Source organism: Phaenicophaeus curvirostris, chromosome 1 (assembly GCF_032191515.1).
Source record: "Phaenicophaeus curvirostris isolate KB17595 chromosome 1, BPBGC_Pcur_1.0, whole genome shotgun sequence".
Lineage (NCBI taxonomy): Eukaryota > Metazoa > Chordata > Aves > Cuculiformes > Cuculidae > Phaenicophaeus > Phaenicophaeus curvirostris.
Genome location: NC_091392.1, coordinates 158,477,929 through 158,500,728, shown reverse-complemented (window position 1 = coordinate 158,500,728; position 22,800 = coordinate 158,477,929). Strand labels below are relative to the sequence as shown.

At 56.3% G+C, this 22,800-nt stretch overlaps 2 protein-coding genes and 1 long non-coding RNA gene across 3 annotated transcripts; 2 read left to right on the top strand and 1 right to left on the bottom strand.

The window, feature by feature from the left end:
• Positions 1–1,651: 1,651 nt before the first annotated feature.
• ZIC2 (Zic family member 2) lies at positions 1,652–5,141 on the bottom strand. Its single transcript, XM_069849994.1, has 3 exons — positions 4,088–5,141; positions 2,181–2,344; positions 1,652–1,988 (listed from the first exon to the last, which is right to left on the bottom strand). The coding sequence occupies exons 1-3, from the start codon at positions 5,097–5,099 to the stop codon at positions 1,707–1,709; spliced, it is 1,458 nt and encodes a 485-aa protein (XP_069706095.1). The 5' UTR covers positions 5,100–5,141; the 3' UTR covers positions 1,652–1,706.
• Positions 5,142–9,230: 4,089 nt separating this feature from the next.
• Positions 9,231–12,346, top strand: LOC138716813 (uncharacterized). Its single transcript, XR_011336737.1, has 4 exons — positions 9,231–9,339; positions 11,794–11,873; positions 11,959–12,074; positions 12,325–12,346. It is a non-coding gene; the product is annotated as an uncharacterized lncRNA (long non-coding RNA).
• A 1,474-nt stretch (positions 12,347–13,820) lies between these two features.
• Positions 13,821–20,353, top strand: ZIC5 (Zic family member 5). The gene is given in 4 exon segments (XM_069849993.1): positions 13,821–14,320; positions 14,322–14,565; positions 14,567–15,293; positions 19,774–20,353. Coding segments are annotated over 4 exon segments (1,713 nt in total). The 5' UTR covers positions 13,821–14,012; the 3' UTR covers positions 20,208–20,353.
• Positions 20,354–22,800: the final 2,447 nt, after the last annotated feature.

Below are 22,800 nucleotides of genomic sequence, written 5' to 3'. Positions count from 1 at the left end.
GGGGAAGGAGCCCCCCAGCCCCACAGGCACCGCGGGAAGAAGAAGCGTAAACCCCAAAAAGGCAGAAGGCGAGGGGAGCTTCGCTCTTGCCGCCTAAAGCTCTTTCTAAAGCAAATCCTTCCTTCCAAGTCATTTGGGAAACATGCAAAGGCTCACCCTTTCCTTTTCTCCTAGAGCCTTCCCAAAATTTTATGGGTTTTTTTTTCCTCTCCTGGAAGGGGACCCCAGCGGGAAGAAACCTTCCTGTGCCTGTAACCGGTGGATTTTTTTTTAAAAAGCGTTTGTTTTGCAGGCGCCGCTCAGCCCCTCACATGCATCGGCGCAGGTTTCAGAGCCCTCGGCGTAGAAAGGAAAAGAGCTCGTGCAGTTTCAACACGTTTTATTATATTTCTGTATGCATTACTCTCAAAACATATCACAAGAAAAGATGAAACCACTTAAACCTTCAAATAAAAAATCTGAAACAGTTTATGCTCACAATTGTACATATTTATAGTTAAGAAACATTCTTTATAAATACTGTTTCCTCTGTAGCAAGTTAATACCATAATTTAATTACAAATGGATAAATATGGTAACAGGTATTTACAGGAGGAAGGGTGTTATTACGGAAAAGCTAACGGCACAACGTTTATTTTTTTCCTCACAATCTTTCGAACAGGAACTAACAAATTGAACTTGCAAAAGCACTAAAACATCACATGTAAACCCAGCTAACAGAAAAAATACATTCACAAGCGTTGTTGTTCGTGTGTGTCTGTGAGTAACAGAATGGAGACTTTGGCACGGTATTTCTTCCCCGGTCTATAGTTGAAATGCAGTTTACAATCAAGTTGCCTCTTAAAAAGGAACACAATATTCAAGATATCACAATTACAAAAGAAACCATTTTTTTTCCTTCCACTTTACTTTTTTTTTTTTTAAAGGGGTGAACTAAAAAAAAAAAAGGAGGAGAGAGGGAAGCAAGGAAGGAGAGGAGGAGGAATGAAAACAAGTCCATCACTTTCTCGGGGTTGGGGGGAAGAGGAATAAAAAAAAATAAAATTAAAAAAAAAAAGAAAGAAGAAGGAGGAGGGGACCAATCCGCGGTTTACAAACGGGACGAACTTCTATACACCAAGAATCCAGGAAAACTTCGTTGCCCACCTCGCCGGAGGAAGGAGAGGCCGCTATGTACAGTCGGGAGGGCGCTGGCAGCTCCGGGCGGGAGGCGCAGGGACCGGAGGGGTTGGAGTCTCTGATCTTTTGTCTGGAGGCTCCGGAGAGAGAGTTTCTTTCCGCCGGCTTAAGGAGCTTTTTGCTGGGTGGTGCGTTGGTGGCGTTTGGGGTTGTGGGTTTTTTTTTTCTTTCTTTTTTTTTTTTTCCTTTCTCTCCCCTTTCCGTTCCTCTGTTTATTTTACTCGTTCTCTTACGTTTTTCAGCACGTAGTTTTATAGAATAAAAAATTTTGTTTTGCTGGTTCGAAACGTCCTCAAACAAAAAAATTAAAAAAGAAGGAAAAAAAAAGAAAAAATCCAACAAGAACAACAAAACAAGGACCCGAAGACCGGAGGGGTGTGGGGAGACGAATTCCGCCCCCCCGCTCCCGGTCCTGCCCGGTCGTCATTTCGCTGCCAGCGGGCGCGGCGGCGTCTCCCGGCGCCTCTCTCGGTGGGGCCGGCTCCCCCGGGCCCGGGGCCGTGCAGAGCAGTCCGGCGGGGCCCCCTCTACACGTACCACTCGTTGAAGTTGGAGGAGAGGCCTCCGTGGCCGCCGCCGCCGCCTCCGCCGCCGCTGCCGCCGCCGCCGCCGCCTCCTCCTCCTCCCCGGTGCACGGCGGACACGGCCGCCGCCGCCGCCGCCGCCGCCGCTGCCGCCGCCGCCGGGGAGAGGTTGGCGTTGGCCTGGGGCTCGGCGCTGGGGGACACGAGCCCCGGCGGCGTGGAGGACTCGTAGCCGGAGCTGGCGGCCGGGGAGGACTCGGAGCCTTGCGGGGACGCCTCGTGCACCTGGGGGGCAAAGGCAAGACGGGCGGGTGGCGGGGGGGCGGCGGCGAGGGAGCGGCAGCCCCCGGGGAGCGGCCCCCGCCGGCCCCGGCCCGGCCCCCCGCGCCCCGCGCCCGCCGCCCGCCGCCCCGACGGGGCTCCCGGAGCCGGGCGGCCGCCCTCCCGCCCCCCGCCGCCGCCTGCGGGGCCGGGTACCTTCATGTGCTTGCGCAGGGAGCTGGGGTGCGTGTAGGACTTGTCGCACATCTTGCACAGGTAGGGCTTGTCCGACGTGTGGACGTGCATGTGCTTCTTGCGGTCGCTGCTGTTGGCGAAGCGCCGGTCGCAGCCTTCGAACTCGCACTGGAAGGGCTTCTCCCCTGCCGGGACACAGCGGATCGGGGGGGTGAGCGCGGACAACCCCGCGCAAAACCCGCGCAGGCACACGCACCACCACCCCCCCCCATCTCCATCCCCCCGCGCAGCTCCCTCGGGCTTTCCCCCCGCGCTCCCCTCTCGGCCTCTCGCTCCCAGCCGCTTCCCGAAGCAACGAGGCTTTTCCTACCGAATTCCACACACACACCCCCGCCCCGGGCATCCCCCCTAACCCTGCAACCCCTCCAGGGCGCTCGGTTTTATTTCGGAAAGAAAGGCGGTAAAGAAAGGGCTGGGGAAGCAAAAAAAGAACTAAAAAACCAAAACAGAACGAAAAAAAAACACGGAGCCGTTTGGCCTCGGTACCAAACCCGCGATCCTGTTAAACTGGAAACCATTACCGGCAGATTTAAGGCCGGGCGGATCGCTCCGTGCATGGAGATTCGAGATAAACGCGCATCCGCTGGGAAAACTAAACGTCTGTAAAAATACTTCATTTAATTTTCATAGGGATTCCTCTCTCGCCCGGCTGCCAGGGCTCCAAATGCCGGGGAGTAATTTGGAGGTGAGAACTTCACCTCCCAACCCACCCCCACCCCCCCCCCCGCCTTTGGGAGGGGGGGGGGAAAGCGTTTAATATTAAATTCCATTAGCACCTAAATTGTTTCTTAAAGACATCCGCTCAGACACAATGACTGCAGCGCGGGCATCTCATGCAAATACATTTCTCGAATTTTAAACCTTGTTAAAGCTCGTCTCGCACCTCGCGTCGGGCTTTAGCACTTGAGAAAACAATAGGCCTCGAGATTTTTAGCCTTTCTCCGGGTAAATATTTAGAGTGGGAGCCGCTAAAATATTTGGCCCTCCTTTCTGAAATAGTCTGGCACGGTTCGAGCCGGCAGGAGCAGTAAATGAATAATAGATGAGGCGGGAGGATGCGTTTATTTTTGTTACCCTTCGATTTTCCATCGGGAAAGCCTGGGATCCTTCGCCCCTCTTCCACCTGATTTGGCTGGAAGTTTCCCAGCCTCAAATCTTCTGTTCCCTATTACATCATTTAATAAACTCTCGCAAAAAAGCACCTTCAATCACCTCGAGTGAGACTTTTAAAAACGCTCTTTTTTTTTTTTGAAATGAGAAAATTTTATTGCCTTGCTCGCGCCATTTAAATTTAATGGAAAGCATTCCCAGAAAGGGACGTTTTGCCACTTCCAACGGGATTTTTGCACTAATGATGGATTTTGCACGTATTTACACGGTTTCTCTCTCTCAATATCCATATACGAAACCCACGCTCGCCAGCCCTGAAGTTATATACCAATACGTCGGGATTTGTAAATGTATAAGGCGTTTCGTGCGTGTATATATACATATATGTGTACATATATATATGTGTGTGTCTTTCCATCTTTTAGCAGAATTTATCTCGCCCCGTATTTTGCGTTTCTGCGGCGAGACCCGGCACGAAACGACATCACCCCACGAATTAAAAGAAATCAGTAAAATAAATATCTTTTTGGAAATTTAGGAAGTTTTTTTTTTTAGGGGGAGGGAGGAGGATGCCAGTGGGAAAGAAACCAAAACAAACGCAGCCGTGTGAGGGAGCGGGGGGGGGGGAGAAGAAATATACCGAACGGGTTTTATCACTCTCATCATTTTACATCCCTCTGCCCGAGTCTGTCATCTCTTTAAATATATTTTACGCGCACGGACACGAGAAGAAACGCGGCGAAAGAAATTGGAATTACCTGTGTGCGTCCTTTTGTGAATTTTGAGGTTTTCCGACCTGGCGAAAACTTTTCCGCAGCCGGGGAAGGGGCAGGGGAAGGGTTTCTCTCCCGTGTGCACTCGGATGTGATTGACCAGTTTGTATTTGGCTTTGAAGGGCTTCCCTTCCCGGGGACACTCCTCCCAGTAGCAGACGTGGTTGCTCTGCTCGGGTCCCCCAACGTGCTCCACCGAGACGTGGGTGACCAGCTCGTGCATGGTGCTGAAAGTTTTATTGCAACTTTTTTTGGGGCTGCCGAGCTGCTCGGGGTCGATCCACTTGCAGATGAGCTCTTGCTTGATGCACTGCTGCCGCATGTAGCGGAAAAAGGCACCGGGGTGGTGGTGGTGGTGGGCTGCCATGTTCATGCCCATGTTCATATTCATGGGGCCGTACTGGTTGTGCAGCTGCGCGGCCGCGTAGGGGTCAGTCCTGGGGCTGGAGACCTGCCGGTACTGGTCCGAGCGGGCGAACACCTCTCCCGGCAAGCCCAGGCGCATCTGCCCGTTGAGGACGTTCTGGGAGGCGTGGGGGCCGTGCTGGTCGTGGATGCCCGGGAAGAGGAGGTGGCTCTGAGCGTCCGTGTGCGGGTGGTGCAGGCTGCCGCCCGCGGGGCCGAAGATGCCGTGCTGCCCGCCGGCCGGCGACGAGTCTCCGAAGCCGCGGCTGCGAAACAAGAAGTCCCGGGTGGAGTTGAAGGGGGCCCCGGAGTAAGACCCGACGTGGGCGGCGTGGGGACCCAGCGCGGCCGCGGGGTAGCCGGGCGCCTGCGAGGTGAACGCCGAGCTCTGCCCCGGCGAGAGGTCGTGCGCTCCGGCGTTGAGCTTGAAGGCGCCCATGTGCGCGGCCGCCGCCGAGTCCACGAAGCCGTTCTGCGCCGCCAGGCTCAGCTCCCGGTCCTGCATCTCCGCCGCGGCCGAGTGGTGGTGGTGGTGCCGGGCGAAGGTGCCCACGCCGAGGGCCCCGAACTGCGGGCCGGCGTCCAGCAGCATCGTCCGAGCCGCTCCGGGGCCGCCGGGGCCGCCGCCGCCGCCTCCCCCCTCGCCGCCGCCCGCCCCCGCCCGCCCCGAGCCCGCAGCCGCCGCCGGAGCCGGGCAGAGCCGAGTCCAAAGGCGAGCGGAGAACCAAAGTGTATTAAAGGAGCTGAGGCGGGGGCGGGCAGGGGAGGGGAGGGGGAGCAGGGGAGGGACGGCGGTGGGGACGGGGAGGAGGAGGAGGGGGGGGGGGAAGGCTCGCCTCGCCGTTCCCTGCGGCACCGACACACGCTCACACGCTCACTCACACACACACTCACACACACACTCACACACACACTCACACTCACACACGCTGCCGCCCCCCACCCCCCCTCCCCTCCGTCGGCACCGGGATGTCAGCGCCGCCGCTCCCCGCGTGTGCCGCGGGCCGTCCCCCCGCCCTTCCCTTTCCTCTCCTCTCGTTTTTTTGTTGGTTTTCTTTTTTTTGTGTGGTTTTGTTTTTTTGTTTTTTTTTTTTTTATCCTCCGCCGGGCGTTAAAGCGGCGTCTCTCGCGGAAGAAAAAAAAACCAACTTGCAGCCGCGGGTTCCCACGGAGCGGAGGGGACCCGGGGGGGCGCCCCGCACCGCCCCCGCCCGCCGAGGGGCGTGGGGACGGGGGCGGAAAGAAGGGAGAGAAAGGCGGGGGGTGGGGGGGGGATGCCGGAGGCGGATTAAAAACAATAAGCGCGGCGGCGGTGGTGGGGGTGGGGAGGGAAAGGGGCCGCGGAGCGCCGGGGCCGGAGCGGAGCGGCAGCCCTCGCCGCCTCCGGCTGCCGTGTTTATTTCGGTGGGCGCTGCTGAGGCGGCGGCTTTTTATTTTTCTCCTCCTCCTCCTCCCCTCGCTCCCCCTCTTTTTCCTCCCTCTCCCTCCCCCTCCCTCCCTCTCCCCTCCCGCACCGGCGGCTCCTCTCCCACCGCCGCCTCTCCCGGCCGCTCTCCCGCTCATTGGCCCGAGCCGCCCCGTCCATCCGGGCGCCCCCGGGCTGACGGCAGCGCCCCGCCCGCCCCCCGCCGCCCCGGGGCCGCCCCCGCCCCGGCCCCGCCGCCGCCTTCCTTATTTTTGGGGGGCTGGGGGGTGCGTTTCCCCCCCTGCCCCCCCCCACCACCCCCCCCGGCCTCCCCCGTGGCGAGGGGAGAGGCGGCTGCGAGCCACACGCCCGGGAAATATCGATGTGCGCTTGGCCATGCGATCCTGCCTCGGGAGGCAAACAAACAAAGCGAGGGGCTTAAAACATAAACAGGGGGTGTGTGTGCGGCTCTCTGTGTTTTTCTCTGTGTGTGTGTGTGGCTGGGGGCTGCCGACTTTTTTTTAAATTTTTAAAAATTTTTTAAAATTTTTTTAATTTTTTTTTTTTTTTTTTTTAGATGGGAGGAACTGGCCCATCCCGCAGCCCCTTCTCGGCTAAAGCGAATCAAACGCGTGATCGATAAAGCGAGGGGAGGGATAGCAAATAAAAGTCACGTTGGAGGGGACGGCGGCGGCTGGTGGGGGTAGAATAAAATAAAATAAAAAAATTAAAATAGAAGAGGGGGGGGAACGGCCGTCCTGTTTGTTTGGGCTTTTAAACCATTTGCGCGGGAGCTGAGGAGTCGATCTGCATGTGTCGTGAATGTGCATCCGAGAGCAGATGCTTTAAGGGTTTGCCTTGTCTCTCCCCCCTTTCTTGGAAAAGAAATAAATATAAGACCAAAAAAAAAAAAAAGGGAAAAAAATCCAACCCCAAAACCCACCCTTGCCATTGTTATTTGGAAACCGGATTCTTCCATCGCAGGAATAAAAAGCATACAAGCAGCACACCCACAGCCCCGCACACACACACACAGCAAACAAGTCCCCTTCCCCTCCCCCTCCCGTAAATACACGTCTGGCCCCTGCTTTGGTTTGTTTTGTAGTGGCTGAAAAATAATCATCTCGGGGCCAGCAGCTCGCCAATAAGTGGGGCTTTGTGAAAAATAAACCCCGACGTTAACATTTAGAATCTTAACCCTCCTGCACTTGCGTCTCGAGCCCCATCGGCTCTGGGCTCGGTGGAGAAGCAGCAGAAATTTAGGGGTTTGTGTGGCTCGGTGGGGCTTTTTCTAGGAGGAGGACGAAGTTCTCCCTGCGACGTTCCCCCTGTGACTCCTCACGGCGCTAAATCAGGCACAGGAACCCTCAAAGATGGACCGAGCAGGGTTTTTAGAGCAAGAGATAGAGAGATAGAGAGATAGAGAGATAGAGAGATAGAGAGATAGAGAGATAGAGAGATAGATGGAAGGAAGGAAGGAAGGGAGGAAGGACGGAAGGAAGGAAGGAAGGAAGGAAGGAAGGAAGGAAGGAAGGAAGGAAGGAAGGAAGGAAGGAAGGAAGGAAGGAAAAGGTAACATCGCCCGCCAGCGAGGGTTGTTTAACTAAATTTTTCCCCATCACTGTCACTAAATAGTTAAAATATTTCCAAGCCTGCCCGAAAGTGGCTGAAATACGCCTGTACCGGACATTGCTCTCCGAACAAGGCGAGGATTTAATTGGGGAAGAAGTGGATTTCCTTCTGATCCGAAGTGGGCATTAGAAGAGAAACTGAATATTAATGCAGAGCTGCACCTCTGATGCCAACAGCCCTTTCCACGCCGTTACTCACTCTTGTCTTTACAGGCAGGAGTGTCTGCTCCCCAGATATCGCCTTCCCAGGCTGCAGCTTGGGAGCATATGCTGTCCTTGTCCTGACTCCCCCCCAGGTTCCCAGGGACAGATCGCCAACAAATTCTATTTTCCTTCCCTGAAAGGTTTGCGAGGAGGAGGTCTGAGAAGTGTCCTTCACCGCTGCTGGGGATTTCGAGACCCCGAGCTGGAGAGGAAAGCTCGGTCTTCAGCATCGTCTGTCTCCAGATTAGTGAAAAACTCATACGGACAACTAGACCCTTGAATACTCTTTTTTTCCTTTCCTCCTCCAAATTTTGAAGAAGTTAATATATCAAAGATTAGAAAGGGAACTAAAATGTCCAGGAAAGTCCTTACTTAAAACTACTGTTTTGGAAAAAAGAAAAAAAAAAGAGGGGGGGGAAGAGTGAATGTTCATATAATTGCCTACCTTCTGGATTTGTACCTCGTTCTTCCTTCTCTGTCTCTTTTCTTTTCTTTCTTTCTTTCTTTCTTTCTTTCTTTCTTTCTTTCTTTCTTTCTTTCTTTCTTTCTTTCTTTCTTTCTTTCTTTCTTTCTTTCTTTCTTTCTTTCTTTCTTTCTTTCTTTCTTTCTTTCTTTCTTTCTTTCTTTCTTTCTTTCTTTCTTTCTTTCTTTCTTTCTTTCTTTCTTTCTTTCTTTCTTTCTTTCTTTCTTTCTTTCTCCCTTCCTCCCCTTTTAATCGCTTTTCATCTCTTCTATCCCCTTATTTCCTTTTAATTCCTTTTCCCTTCTTTCCTTCCTTCCTTCCTTCCTTCCTTCCTTCCTTCCTTCCTTCCTTCCTTCCTTCCTTCCTTCCTTCCTTCCTTCCTTCCTTCCTTCCTTCCTTCCTTCCTTCCTTCCTTCCTTCCTTCCTTCCTTCCTTCCTTCCTTCCTTCCTTCCTTCCTTCCTTCCTTCCTTCCTTCCTTCCTTCCTTTTCCTTTCTTGTCCTTTCTCTCCTTCCCCTTTTTTCCTTTCTCTCCTTCCCCTTTTTTTCCTTTCTCTCTTATTCCTTTCGTGCCTTTCTTTATATCTTTCTCTCTTTCTTTTCCTTCCTTCCCTGCCTTTCCTGCCTCCCCTCACCCCGTTCTTTCTCCGCTCAGCGGCTCCGGCCCCGGGACGCTTTTTTTTTTTGGGGGGGTGGGGGCACGCGGTGAATTCCAGCCGGAGCCCCCGCGGGCTGGCCGCGCTCTGCTATTCTTTCAGGGCTCCAGCCTTACTGTCTCTGCAGGAAACAGAGGAGCTGATCCAAGTTCAAAGTCACGTCGCCGTCCCTCCTAAGAAGCGCTTTATTTCCCTCCGAACCGCAAAAAAAAAAAAAAACCTTTTCCCCCCATGTCACCGGGTAACAAGGGAAGGGAGCGAGTGAGTGAGGGAGGGAGGGAAAGGGGCAGAGGCACCGCCAGAAGCGCAGCCCTCGGCTCACGGCAGCTTTCCAGGGAGAGGTTACAGGGAGAGGTTACCCGAAGTCGATGATAAACCGGTTTATTACGAGAAGTTTTCTTTTTTCAACAGGTTTCTGGAGGTGCCAGACCCGCAGAGCAAACCTCAGCCTTCCCGAGGAAACACTCCCCTCCTTGTAAGTCCTCCGAAATTTTCTTTCAAACTGCTGGGCTTTAATTCTGACGCGGGGGGAGGCGGAGAGGGGCGAGTTTAGGGGACGGGAGAGGGCGATTTCTTGCTTTCCCTGGGCTGCGCATCCCTCTCCTTCTAACCCTGGGACGTGTCCCCTGCTCATCGGCCCCTTCCGCGGGGCAGCCGGGGGCTCTGCAGCCTCGCCGGGCAGCGAGAGGAGGAAAAACCATCCAGGATGGGGAAAAAGGACATTTTTTTCCCCTCCCATTCAGGCTTCTCTTCTCCCGGGGACGAGGTGTGAGGAGGGGGCAGCTTGGGAAGAAGAGGCCAGTCGAGAGGAATCGCTTGCCCCGTTGTCTGTATCACAGACACTCATAAATTCAACAAGCTCATCAACGGGATATTAAGTCGCAGGTTACCTTTGATGGTGCCGATCCGAGGCACTTCTAGGCCGTTCGACCTATGACCCGTGAAGACCACATGTGTGGGGCTGCAGCCTCCCTCTGTAAAACACACTTCGGGACAAAAGTTCTTTGTCAGGCTCTACCGGCAGCGCAGTGTAAAAGAAAAAAAAGGGGAAATAATGAAAATCTCAGCCAAAGCTGTAACTTTTAAATGCCTTTTTTTTTTTTTTCCTCCTTTTCTTTTTTTTTTTTTAAACCTCTAAGTAGGGAGGGGGCGCAGGAAGGAGCACCATCTTTTGTGCCATTAATATTTATTGCTCTTTTATTTGCATATATATGAGTATGTAGACATATATATAAACATATATATAAAAATTATATATACATACATATATATATAAGTTATAGATATACGTATATAAGGAGTTGCCATATAAAACCCTGCACCGATGCCGTGCGGCAGAGAGGGAGAGAAGCAGGGGAGCTGGTGGTTTCCAGGACGGGAACCTCGGTCAAGCGGCAGCGCCTCCTCCCTGCCCAGCAGCGGCTGGAGGGAGGGATGCGCAGCGCCGCGCACTTTGCGCTCTCTCTGCGCGCTGCCCCGCTGCGCAAACCCCCCTTAAAACGGGGTTCGCCGCAGCACGCTTGGTTTCATTAAATATTCCTCTTTTTTTTTAATAATTTTTTTTCTTCCCTCCTGGAAATGCCCGTGTAAACGTTAGAGGCAGGGGGAGAAGCTTCCCAATAACGCGCGATGGACTTTGTAAGACAATTTACGCTGTCATTCATAAATAACAATGCCATATGGTAACCATATTGCTTATACAAGTAAAGCCGTCAAAGTGTCACTATTTGATTTATCTCAACAGCTTCTTCCAATGGTGACGTTCAGCTACAGAGAGAGGGGAAGGGAGCGCAGAGCAAATTTTGGCCTGAGTTTCCTTGAGGCCGCCTCTCTCTTTTTCTCTTTCTCTCCCATAAATATACATGCGTACATATATATACACGGGGATCGAAAGATGGAATTTTTCTCCTTGTTTTGCCCCTGTTTAAGAAATCCTCGAAGGGGCCGTGCGGGAATGGAGACAGTTTTCCCTGGTGGCTTCAAAACTTTAGTAGAAGCCCGCAAATCCCCGTCCCTGTATGCGCGGCGGGTCCTGCCGAGGCAGCCCCGACGGCGGGCACGGTGCCGGCCCCCCTCGGGGCCGTGGGGATGATCCATCCCTTCGCTGATCCCCTTCGGGAAGGAGGGACGGGGAGCTTCGCTGCCAAACGCAGCCTCTCTGCCTACTGTGCCCGTGGGGGAGCCGCGACCCCCCTCTCCCTTCCCGGGGTGGCGGCACATCCACGTCGTCCCCCCGACGGGAGGGGGGCGGGGGGAACGGACCGGGGTTATTTTCCGCACGAATCCATCGCCGCCCACGCGTGTTCGCGGGGTGGGAGGCAGCCCCAGGAGCGAAGAAGTCCGCCCGCGACGGGGCGGGTGGGCGGAAAGCTGTTTCAGAACCTTTGGGGAGATGTGGGGGTCTCGCCGAGGCAAGCGGCGTCGGCGTTCGCTTTCTAAAGGTTCCCCAGAAGAGTGTTTTTAACACGTTATAAAATATTGCTCCACGCTCCCTAACTATCAATAAGACGTGCATTAAAGACGATTGTTTGTAAATGGTGCTCATGATCGTTAGCATATATTTACATAATGCAGCTTACAGCGCAACATTTTACAGCGAAACCCCTCCTAAAGCCCGTAGCCCCAGCTCCCTTCCTAGAGGAACCTTTAGGAAATTTATCTTTGGTCTCCCCGGCTTCCCCCCCGCCCCCGCAGCCACCCCCGGTGTGCCCCGGAGGGGTTACCAGCGGCGGAGGGCGCTGCCGCCGCTCCCCGACCCCCGACGGGCGCTGCCGGGGCTTTGGGGGGACCGGGAAGGGGGGACAGGGAGGCTCATCCCGCCTCCCTCCACCGCAACCCTCCCGCCGGGTCCCCCCAGCCCTGCGGCAGCCCGGGCCTGAGCTGGGCTCGGTGAGTTAATGGGCTTGGAATTCTTCACCTTCCCTTCTAGGAGCTGACCCCTTCCAAACCCAGCGCACCCCGGGCAGCCGCCTTCTCCTCCCGGTGTCCTAAAACCGAGTGAATTTCCACGTGAGTCCCGGCCAATCCCTCCCTCCCCACAGTCGCGGGTCAGCCGCCTATTACCCAGCTATAAAATATTTTCTTTGTTTTATAGCCTCTCATAAAAAGAAATTGATCGGGGGGATATATTTGAATTAAGACGTATTAAATCGATGACAGATACGCATCACGCTGCGTTTAACAAGCGCGGGACGCGGGGGCGTGCGCAGGGTACTGTTCTTCACCCCCACAGCATCTCCCATCAAACCATCGCACCTCGGCACCTCGGTCCAGCAAAATTTGGGGGCGGGGGGGAGGGCGCTGTTGGGGTGCACGTAGAGCAAAATACGCGTATATAAATAAATACTTAGGCAGGGGCACGGCTAGTTGGCGGGGAGAAGTTTTTACTGTGCAATAAAAACCGTCGAGCGGCCCCTTTTTAAAGCCGGGAGGTTATTTATTCTCGTTCCTTGCCTTGCAGCATCACCGAGACCCTCACCTCGGCAGCACCGGGGGGCACCGACGGGTCCCCCTCCCCGTCGGGGGAGAGCAAGCCGGGGCCCCCCCATGGGGTTAGTTCCTGCCCTCCAGCCTCTGCTCCTCTTTGGGGCCAAATCCTGCGAGTTTTCCCCACGTGAGTAGCGGGGGAAAGGGAGGAGAGGAGGGTGCGGGGCTTCCTTTGGACGTAGCTCTGAGAAGGGACACGCAGACGGGCTTTGGTCAAGGGAAGGAGGTGGCAGGGAGGGCCGGGATGGGGGGGTGTCCCCTGGCATCCCCCGCTCCGTCTCCTCTCCCGCTGCCCCCCCAGGCAGGGAGGGGCAGGCAGCCCGCCTGCGCTTTCTTAAGGAGCGCCAGGCATTCCCAGGGGGGACCAGCAGACTAAGGGAAGGAGATGACATATCAATAAAGGCCACCGCTCCTCCCGTAGCTCCCGAGAGAAGTCACGGCACTGCTCTTTTCCCTCTCGTCGGTTGGCAGGGAAATCCTCGGCCCTGCCTTTTTCTCACTCCCAGACGGCATCCTCCTCCTCCTCCTTTATGCGAGAAGGTCAGTTTCGGGGTTCCGCCAAACGCTTCGCTTTCGAGGACCAGCACGCTCCGCACCCCAGGGCTCCCCCGCCCTCTCCCCCCATCTGCCCCCCTTCGGTGGAGCCCTGACTTTTCCTGCTTTTCCCTCAGCCGGAGACTCCCCCATTCCCGGCCCGCAGCCCCCTCCTCCCGGCACCCCAAAACGTCGAGGGGCGTTGATGCTCCGGGGCAGCGTAACCGTGGCGATTTCCTCCCTGTTAATTCGAGGCTGAATTAGGGCTGAGGGGGCGGCGGCTGCCGACGGGGCATCCCGGGAAGGACCCGCGGGACCTCTCGGGAGGAGGAAATCCCCAAGGAGACGCCGAGGGCGGGCTCCAAAAACCTTCTCTCTACCATGTGCCGCAGCCTCGGCTGCTCACTCGCTTTCTAAAGGGAAGGAATCCCCCCCCATTCCCCTCCCCCGCCGCCTTCTTTTTAGGAACACGTCGTCTGCTTTCCTGCCTTTAGCCGCCCGCCCGGGGCGTGAGTCCACGCAGCCCGAGCCTCGCGTGGGCGGGGGGGTGCGTGTGTGTGCGTGGCACCGCCTCATCCATCAATGAATGATGGAGAAACGAGAAGGGAACCGAGCGCAGAGCCCCTCAGCGTCCCCTCTCCGAGGCGAGGGGAGAACACCCCCCCCCCACCCAGCCGGAGTAAAAAGCGGCTCCCGGGAGCCGGGGAGCCGGAGGAGCGGCAGCTGCTGCCGGCGGGGATCGGCGGGGGCCGGGGGGGGAAGGCGAAGCGGGGCGGGGGGGGGAGGGCAGCGGGGAGGGAGCGCGGCGGGTTCGCCCCGTCGGGCCCCGCGCGAAGTTTCGCAAGTGCAACTTCGGGGGGCGGCGCGGGTCGGGGGGCGCCGGGGGGCTGCGGGGGCGGCTCCCCCGCGGCGCCGGCGGCCTGAAAGGGAGCCAATCGCGCTGCCCCGGCCGCTGCCAATCATCGGGATCCGTCCAATCCCTCCGGTGCCGTGGCCGAGCCGGCTTTCCCACCGCGCCGCCGGGAGTGTGGTGAGGGCTCTGCCAATCGCGGGCGGCCAGAGCGGGGCCGGGGATGCGCGGAGTTAGGAGCGCAGACAAAAGAAGTTAAAGAGCCGCTTAATATATACATGTTTTTGAAGGCGGGTAGAGGGAAAAAAATAACAACGGCGAGCGTAGATGGGCTTGGCCGTGTCGTTATGGAGCCCCCTTTGAGCAAGAGGAACCCGACACTGAGATTAGCGGATTTGGCAGCGGCTCAGCCCCATCCTCACCAGAACATGACAGGCTTCCCGGGGCTGGGGAACCACCACGTCCACCCCCACCACGGGGCCCACCTCCACCCGGGGGACGCGGGCGGCGACCCCGGCGGCGCCCTCACGCCGCTCGGACCCGAGCACATGGCTCAGCCCGCCGCCCTCAAGCTCACGCCCGAGGCGCTCACCGCCGCCGCCGCCGCCTTCGCCGCTCCCGCCGCCGCCACCGCCGCCGCCGCCGCCGCCGCCGCCACCGCCGCCGCCTACGCGCCGCCCGCCGCCGCCCTGCCGGGATTCCCGTCGGGGGGGGGCGGCGGGACGGGAATTCCTCCTGCGGCGGGAGCTGCCCGCGGCCGCCGCCGCCGCCGCCGCCGCTCACGGAGCGCTGGGCGAGCGGCACCCGCCCGCCGGGTCCCCCCACCTCCCGCCCCCCGCCGCCCCACGGCGTCTTCATCTCGGCCGCCGGCACCTACGGGGCATCCGACGGGGCGCACGCCGCGTTCCCCCCGCCGGCGCACGGCGAGCAGGGAGCGCCCGCCGGTCGCCACCCGCCGCCGAGCGGGCAGATGCGGCTGGGGCTGGCGGCCGGGGAGCTGTACGGGCGAGCCGAGGCGCACTACGGAGCCGCCGCCGCCGCCGCCTCCTCCTCGGCGCTGCAAGGCTACGGCTCCGTCAACCTCAGCCTGGCGGCGGCGGGCGGGCACGGGCACCCGCACCCCCCGCACCCCCATCCCCACCACCACCACCATCACCACCACGGGCACGTCGGGGCGGCCGGGGCCTTCCTGCGGTACATGCGGCAGCCCATCAAACAGGAGCTCATCTGCAAGTGGATCGACCGGGAGCCTCCTCCTCCTCCTCCGCCTCCGCCTCCGCCACCGGGCGGGAGGAAGCCTTGCTCTAAAACTTTCGGCACGATGCAGGAGCTGGTGAGCCATGTCACCGTGGAGCACGTCGGGGGACCCGAGCAGAGCAGCCACGTGTGCTACTGGGAGGAGTGTCCGCGGGAAGGAAAGCCCTTCAAAGCCAAATACAAACTCATCAACCACATCCGAGTGCACACGGGAGAGAAACCCTTCCCCTGCCCCTTCCCCGGCTGCGGAAAAGTCTTCGCCCGCTCCGAAAACCTCAAGATCCACAAGCGGACTCATACAGGTGGGTGCCCCTCCCCGCCCCGCCGCCTCTTTAAGGGGTTTTTTTCATTTTCTATCTTTCTTTTTTTTCTCTTTTTTTTTTTCATTCTTTCCTCCCTCCCCCCCCGCCTTTCCTCCTCTCTACGAACATGTGACTTTTTCATGAATAAGTAATTCTGCGGCACACGGGCCACGCACACCCAGCCACGCACCCGACCCCTCTGCCCCGCACGCACGTGTGTGTGTGTGTCCCCCAACCCTTCCAGGCCCCCCCATCCCCCCCCACTTTGGGCAACACCCTCTCCACCCCCCTCCCCACCCCCCGGCACCGCCGGCTGAATCCAGCGATTAAAACCCCACGCAGGACACGGGGGGGAGACAAACGGCGGCCCCGGTGGAGCGGCGAGGAGGGGATGAGCGCCTGCCCTGGACGGGGGGGGCTCGCCCCACGGCTTGGGGGGGTCACCCCACTGCCGGGGGGATCCTCCCGGCGGTCCATCCCTTCCCGAGGGCGCCAGCGCTGCCTCTCCAGCCGCTCCCGGAGCCGAGCGGGGGGCTCACGGCCCGGAGGAAACGGGGCTGCGGGGGCTCTTGGGGGCGCAGTTCCCCTGCGCTGCGGGCGGCGGTGCCGCCGGGGGGTACCGGGGCTACCGGGGCTACTGGGGCTACCGAGGCTACTGGGGCTACCGGGACTGCCCCTGGGGCTCCGCGGGACCGGACCTCACAGCCGGGGGTGCCCCCGCTCCCGAGGCTACCGGCACCGCTCCGGCTGCGGGGGATGCTCCGGTCCTTCCCGCAGGGCCGGGGAGGAGGGCGTGGGGAAGGCTCCTCTTGCCGGAGGACTCTTCCCTCTCTTTGTGGATCTGAGGAGGAAACTTCAAAGCAGCCCCGGCTGCCTCCGTGGGGCTTCGGAGCCGCGGGAGGAGGGAGCGGCACCCCCGGGGATGCCCCGAGGGAGCGGGGTCCGGCGCGGGGCTCCTGAGGGGTTCGGGGGGAAGTTGAAGCCTTTGAGTCTTTTTTCCCCCCTTTCTTCCTTTTATTTTTGTTTTCTTTTTCATTCCTTTCTCCTTTTTTTCCATTCTTTTTTTTTCTTCTTTTTTTTTTTTTTTTTTTTCCCCTCCTTTCTCCTCCTTTCTCGCCACTCCCGAAATACGCGTTTCGAGCTGGGTGTAAAAACGCTGACGAAAACGAACCAAGCCGGGATTTATAGCGGTAGACAAATATTATTCCTCGGAGGACACTTAAGGAAGTGGAGTTGCCGTAATTGCTTTCTTGATTTATTGTGCGCTGCTCGGGAAGAGAAAAGCGGCGACCGCGCAACGTGTTGTTCCGATGTAAAACCAAATGGCCCATGGCGGAAAGGATTATAGATTTTTATCTCCAGAATATGTCAGGCATGAGCTGCGGAGACCTGAGGATGCCCAGCTCAGAGCCAGGAGCGGGGGGGGTTTCTCCTGCGGAGGAGGGGGGGGGGGGACAGGGCGCTGACACATTTTTGGGGGGGGTGGTGGGAAAAGGGACCCCCAAAACAAGCTAATAAATAGGTGTCGGGCGGAGTTTGCAGCTCGGAGCTGTGGCCCTGAGGACCTGCGTGGGACACGGCCCCTCGCAGAGGGGATCTGGAGGGGCTGGCAGCCCCTCGAGGGGTGCACAGCCCCCCAAGGGGGGTGCCCACGCGTGATTCCGCGGGGGGAAGGCTGTCCCCACGCAGAATGCGACAAAGCAGCCCTCGGGGCTTGCTGTCCCCCCCCCCCCCCCCCCGACCTCGGATGACAGTCAAGGGGATGCGATTCCTTCCCCACGCACACCCCGCGGGTGGACGAGGGACCCCAAACCTTCTGCCCGCCCCTGTGAGATTAATTACTGTAATTTTTCCTCCTTGGCTTTGGTTTAGTCACTTGCGGCTCGGGAGCGGGAGAGATTTACAAACTATTCCGTTTATTATTGGCATTCTTGCGTGGGGGGAGGCAATCATGACACCCTAATTGTATCATTAGGGGGCTCTGCGTGTTTCTGGTGGTCCTGTAGAATAGGATGTCGGCAATTCGGGAGGCGTTTGCTCTAAAGCATCACCCACTGCACATCGCGCCCTGCGGCTCCGGCCCCGTTTTTGGGGACAAATCGTTGCCACCACCCTCGACGGGGGCTGCATCCCAACGGGAACCCTCCCTCCCGCAAAACTCCTGCCCCCTCACCGGAGACAGGCTCGTTAAGCATCCCCTGACGATTCTTAAACCCTCCCCACCCCCCCAAAAAAAAGGGTGAATACAAAGCCTCTTCGTGCCTCCCCTCCCACCTGCACTGATGCTGCCGGGAGGAGTCAGGGGACGGCGCCCCGGCATCTCGCCCCCTTCCTTAGGTGGGAACCACCTACAAATAGTTAAACTCTGACGTGATGCCCTCGTCAGCGTGCCGGGGACACCTTCCCCGCTCCTGGATTTGCGGGAATTGGATCATCGCCATCCCGGAGGCTGGAGAAGAGGAGCTACCTGGGGGGCTGTGGACCCCTCGAGGGGCCGGGGGAGAGGGGGTACCCCCCTCCCCCGGCCCCTCGAGGGGTCCACAGCCCCCCAGGAGGTTTCCCACGCGTGAGCCCACAGGGGAAAGGCAGTTCTGTAAATCCCCGACGGGGAGGGGGGGATGCAGACGCTGCATCCCCGGGGGGGTGCTCCGAGGATCTCTCGGGGGGTGCTGCAGCAGGAGGTGTGAGCCTGCACCCCTGGGGTGATACAGACATAAACCAGCCAAACCCTCCGGTAGATCCGCTTTGTTTCTCCAGATTAAAAAAAAAATAATTAAAAAAAAATGATGCGACTCGATATTTGTGTTGCTGGGAATGGCAGCGTGAAAACTCTGTTTAAAACTCGCGAGATACGTTTTCTTTCCATCCTTTTAAAAATTATACATTTTTTTTTTTTCAAAGAATAAACCTGCTCTTCCTGATGCTACAACTTCGTTGGTGGGTGAGGTGATTTTAACTGAAAAAGTTGATGCGAAAATAGGCGTTTATAGACTTACAACCGAGAAATATATGTTTTTTTAAAAATAAAAATAATTTTCTTCCTTCCTTCGTTATTTTGCTAAACGTGATGCGATTTTACGAACAGAAGGAGCAGTAAAAAAAAAAAAAAAAAAATCGCCTGGTGAAAATTAGAAAACGTCCACCGAGACAGCTGCTGGGTTGTTGTTTTCTGAGCGCCCAGAGCAAAAAGAGATCTGCAAACACACATCCCCCACAGCTTTTTTTTCCCCTCACGAATCGCAATAGTCGTGACAAGGATTGTCTGTGCAGGTTTTTCTGCGCCGAGGCAGGGAAAGGAAAAGTTGCTGTAAGAAACTCCAGTCCGTGTGTGGTGGAGAGAGCTGGCACGTTTCTTTTTTTCCTCTGGTGTCTCAGCAATAAGGCATTTACTCAGCTCTATCGGGGAGCAGGGGGGTCTGTCCGAGGCACGGCTCTGTGTTCCAGGACATCCCAGGATCTGGAATATGGGGAGAAGGAGGGGGGAAAGAAAGGTACGCCATGCAAACCCGCCCCAGGCTGATTTTTCACAACCCTTTTGAGTGGTAAAGCTCTTAAAACAAATTTTTTTAGCTCCAAATTAGCCTGGGTCTAAGCTGCGGGAGCAGCATCCCGGTGCCCAGGGTGGTCCTCCCTGCAGGTCCCAAGGATGCTCTGATGGGTGCTCCCTCTTCACACGGGGGATGCTTAAACAGGTGTTGCCTTTCTCCTCACCCACACCCCCTCCTCCGCGCTCCCAACTAATTATTCCCTCCGCACAGTGCCCCATTGGGAAAGGATTACGCAGGAGATGTGCCAGGAGAGCCGGGCTGCCGGCGAACGCTCGCAGGCGAAGGCATTGAGAGGTTTTGTTTGGGCTCGGTCATTAGAGCGGTAATGAAGGTTTCTCGTGTGCGAGGGGAGAGACTCAGAGGGCAAACAAGGCAGGGCCCTGCCTGCGGCTCAGGCTTTGGAGCCCGCCAGCCGCATCTCACAGAATTCCTCGCTAAGTGGCAACCTGGTTTTAGCAGGAATGGTTGGACTCGATGATCCTGTGGGTCTTTTCCAACAGGAATGGTTGGACTCGATGATCCTGTGGGTCTTTTCCAACCTGGTGATTCTATGATTCTATGTTCTATGATTCTATATTCTATGGTTCTATGATTCTATATATTTTCCTTAATCCTCCTCGCAAGTTAGCGATGGACTCATCCACCCTAGCTCCTTGGAGGAATCAGCCCGATGCAGAGATGGAGAATTTCCTCCTAACAGGCTGAAGTTAGAGTTACAAAGAAATTAACGGTTTAAAACGCGGATTCGAAGGCATCGATCGTTGTTGCAGGATGCCACCGCCTCTGCCCGTTCTATTCCGAAACTGGGGTGGGGAAATGGGAATCCTCACGACTGCGGTGAAAGGGGAGGAAAAGGGGGAGAAGGAAAGGGAAGGGGGGAGGCCCCGGTGCCGCGCCCCGTCGGTAACGCTGCCGTTGCTGTGTCCCGGCAGGGGAGAAGCCCTTCAAGTGCGAGTTCGACGGCTGCGAGAGGAAATTCGCCAACAGCAGCGACCGCAAGAAGCACTCGCACGTCCACACGTCGGACAAGCCCTACTACTGCAAGATCCGCGGCTGCGACAAGTCCTACACGCACCCCAGCTCCCTGCGCAAGCACATGAAGATCCACTGCAAGTCCCCCCCTCCCTCCCCGACGCCGCCGGGCTCGCAGGGCTTCGCGGGGCCCCCCGACGGCCCCCTGCCCCCCGACGGCGAGCCCCGCGCCGCCGCCCTGTCCCCGCCGGTCACCAACCTCAGCGAGTGGTACGTGTGCCAGGCGGGGGGGGCGCCCCGGCGGCCGCGCTCCCCGTCCAGCCGCGGCAGCTCCCCGCTCCCCGGGGAGGAGGACGAGCCCCGCAGGACCTCGGGGGGGAGAGCGGCTCCCTAGGGCCGCGCCGTCGGGGGCCCCGGGAGCGGCGGCAGCCGCCCGGCACGAGGGCCGGCGGGGAAGTGCCGTCAGGTTTGACTCGCGCTATTTATTCCGTGTACGAAACCCTATGGTGTTTGTACGGTAACTAATTTAATTAAAGAGACTCGGACCGCTTTTTTTTTTTTTTTTCCCCCTCTCTCTTGTTTTTTTTTTTTTTTTTGTGTGTGTTCTTTTGGGCCATCTCAGCGACGCTTCGCAGGGGGACGGTGCCAAGGGAGATGTCCGGCTCCCTCCCTGCTCTTGACAAGAGACAGAGCCGGGGGAAGGCTGGGAGCTGGCAGAGCCCTCGTCCCTCCCTGGAGTGGCTCCCGAACACTTCAGCTGCCGCCCCAGCGCCTCCTCTTCAGCCCCAGGTTCGCAGCGGCCTCCTGACCGTCCAGCAGCACCTGCTGAAGCTCCAGCCGGTCGAGGACAGGTTACACATCCCCTAAAATAAAACAAAATAAAGGCATTTTCTCCTCCCCTCTCGCCGTTCAGCTCCTTTTGTAAATATTGATTCCACCCGCCCCCCACTCCGAGTCGTGGGGTCCCACCCGCACCCAACATTTTCTCTCCAGCTCTCTTTCTTTCCCCTTTCGCCTTAACCGTGTGAAAACGATTTAGGGAAGGAAAGATAAAAGGTGCCACACTCCTTCATCGCTCCTCCACGGGTTTGTACGCGTACGGCTCCTAAAACGTAGCTGGAGAATAAAAGAAACCCGGTGCTACTTGACAACTGCAATACTGTGATACATTTTGGGTTGTATTTTTTATTTTTCCTAAAAAAAACCACACGAAAACTGACAGCTGATTCCTCCTTTCTCGGGGTTGGCATTATTCTTCGGGCTATTATTATTATTATTATTGTTATTATTATTATTTTTAAAGTTCGTCTCTCAGCGGAAGGCTTTGCCTCTTGCTGCCTCCAGCCCCGTGTTCGATCAATTCATGGCTGGGGGTAAAACATCCCCCCCCTTCCCCCGGTCCTAAATTGTGCCGTAGGCGGGGGGAGAGGGGGAGGATAGGGCTGTTATTATTTGCTATTTTATATTTATATCTATTTAGGTTGATTTCCTCCCCCCAGCCGAGCCGGTGCCTGCGCTCCCTCTTGCTTTTCACCATCCCGGGCAGAGTCACCTGGGAGGAGGGGACCAGAGATGCTGGGAAAGAAACAAGGAATGGGAGGGGGGGGTGGGGTGAGGGAGCCGTCTGGGGTCGGGGTGCCCCCCTACACCCCCTCCCTGCCAGGCGGGGACCCCCCTGCCCACCGCCCCTCCGCCAGGAGCGGGGCGAGGATAAACTAAAGAGCACTAATTCCTCCTCTGAGACCCCGAGAGGAGCAGCAGCAGCCTCTCTCCCCTCCCCCAGGGCTTGTGGAAATGTGTTTTGTGTGTCGTGAATGGTGGATGTCGTCTTGTCATTGTTAATAACGTGTATGCGAACGCGATTATTTTGTACAGTCGAATTAATTTATTTTCTGACATCATCCTTCCCCCCCCCACACCCCTTCCCCTCACCCTCGTATTTTTTTTTTTTAGATTTTATTTTTTTAACTGGAAGAGTACAGAGAACACCAAAGAATTCTCTTATTAATTTTACTGGTAGGTTGTTGGTTTTGACGCTGTGGTTTGTGAAAAAAAAACAACAAAAAAATCATTATATTTTCCAGCTTACTTGAATGAACGATGTAATGTGAAACAGACTCTTCCTGCATGTCCTCCGTGCGGTGTGTTGGTGCTGATATATATATATATATAGAGTTCATAGAGAGATAATATTATTAGTACAGTGCATGGTGCTGTCACTCTGGAAGCCTTTAAACGTTGTCTTCATATCGTTGTGTTGGATCTAAAGAAGCAGGCGTTACTTCAAAAAAAAACAACCAGAAAACTTGAATAGAAAATAATTTTTTAAAGTTCTTTCCATTTGGTTTTTATTCGTTTTTTCAAAGCCGATTTGAATAAATAGAAAACAATAAAGTAAGGTATGGACTTTTTAAAAGAATAATTTATGGAATGTAATCTTATTAGAGATATTTTGGTGCTGATTTATAATCGAAGTTTTTAATTTATGCGTTTTTTTTCAACAACAGATTGCACTATACATTACTACATGGCAGGGTTTATAAACTATGGCTCGGGGGGATATACCACTATTTTTATGTACTTGCTACACATAGGGTCACACACTTGCCCATCAGTTTTATGAGACATGATACCTCTTATATAAAATTATTTAATTTTTTTTCATCTCTGTAAACCCCATAAAAAGCAAAAAAAATTATCATGCAAATGAATAAAAATATTATTTCTGTGTATTGCACGTGCCTTACTGACAGATGAGGGGGAGAGATAGACCCCTAAACACCCCCCTCCTCCCCGAGGTTCTGTAGGTAGAGTCAGATACAGCCTCACAGGAGCAGCAAAGATTTTGGGGGGGCTTTTCCCGGCGAAACGTGCGAGTTAAAGGTTCTTCTTTGGATTTACGATTCGGTTTGCAGCCACAGGAGGAGGATACTCTGGGCCGAGCCTGCCCTGCCGGCCCTCGCTGCTGCAGGATTTGCTCCTGTGAT

What these genes read in the sequence shown, in the direction of transcription:
- ZIC2 (XM_069849994.1), bottom strand. Translation starts at nt 5,099, where the DNA reads ATGCTGCTGGACGCCGGCCCGCAGTTCGGGGCCCTCGGCGTGGGCACC. An exon ending in TCACAAAAGGACGCACACAG is followed by an intron (nt 2,345 to 4,087) that starts GTAATTCCAATT and finishes GTGTCCCGGCAG; the next exon opens with GGGAGAAGCCCTTCCAGTGC. An exon ending in CCCTGCGCAAGCACATGAAG is followed by an intron (nt 1,989 to 2,180) that starts GTACCCGGCCCC and finishes TTTGCCCCCCAG; the next exon opens with GTGCACGAGGCGTCCCCGCA.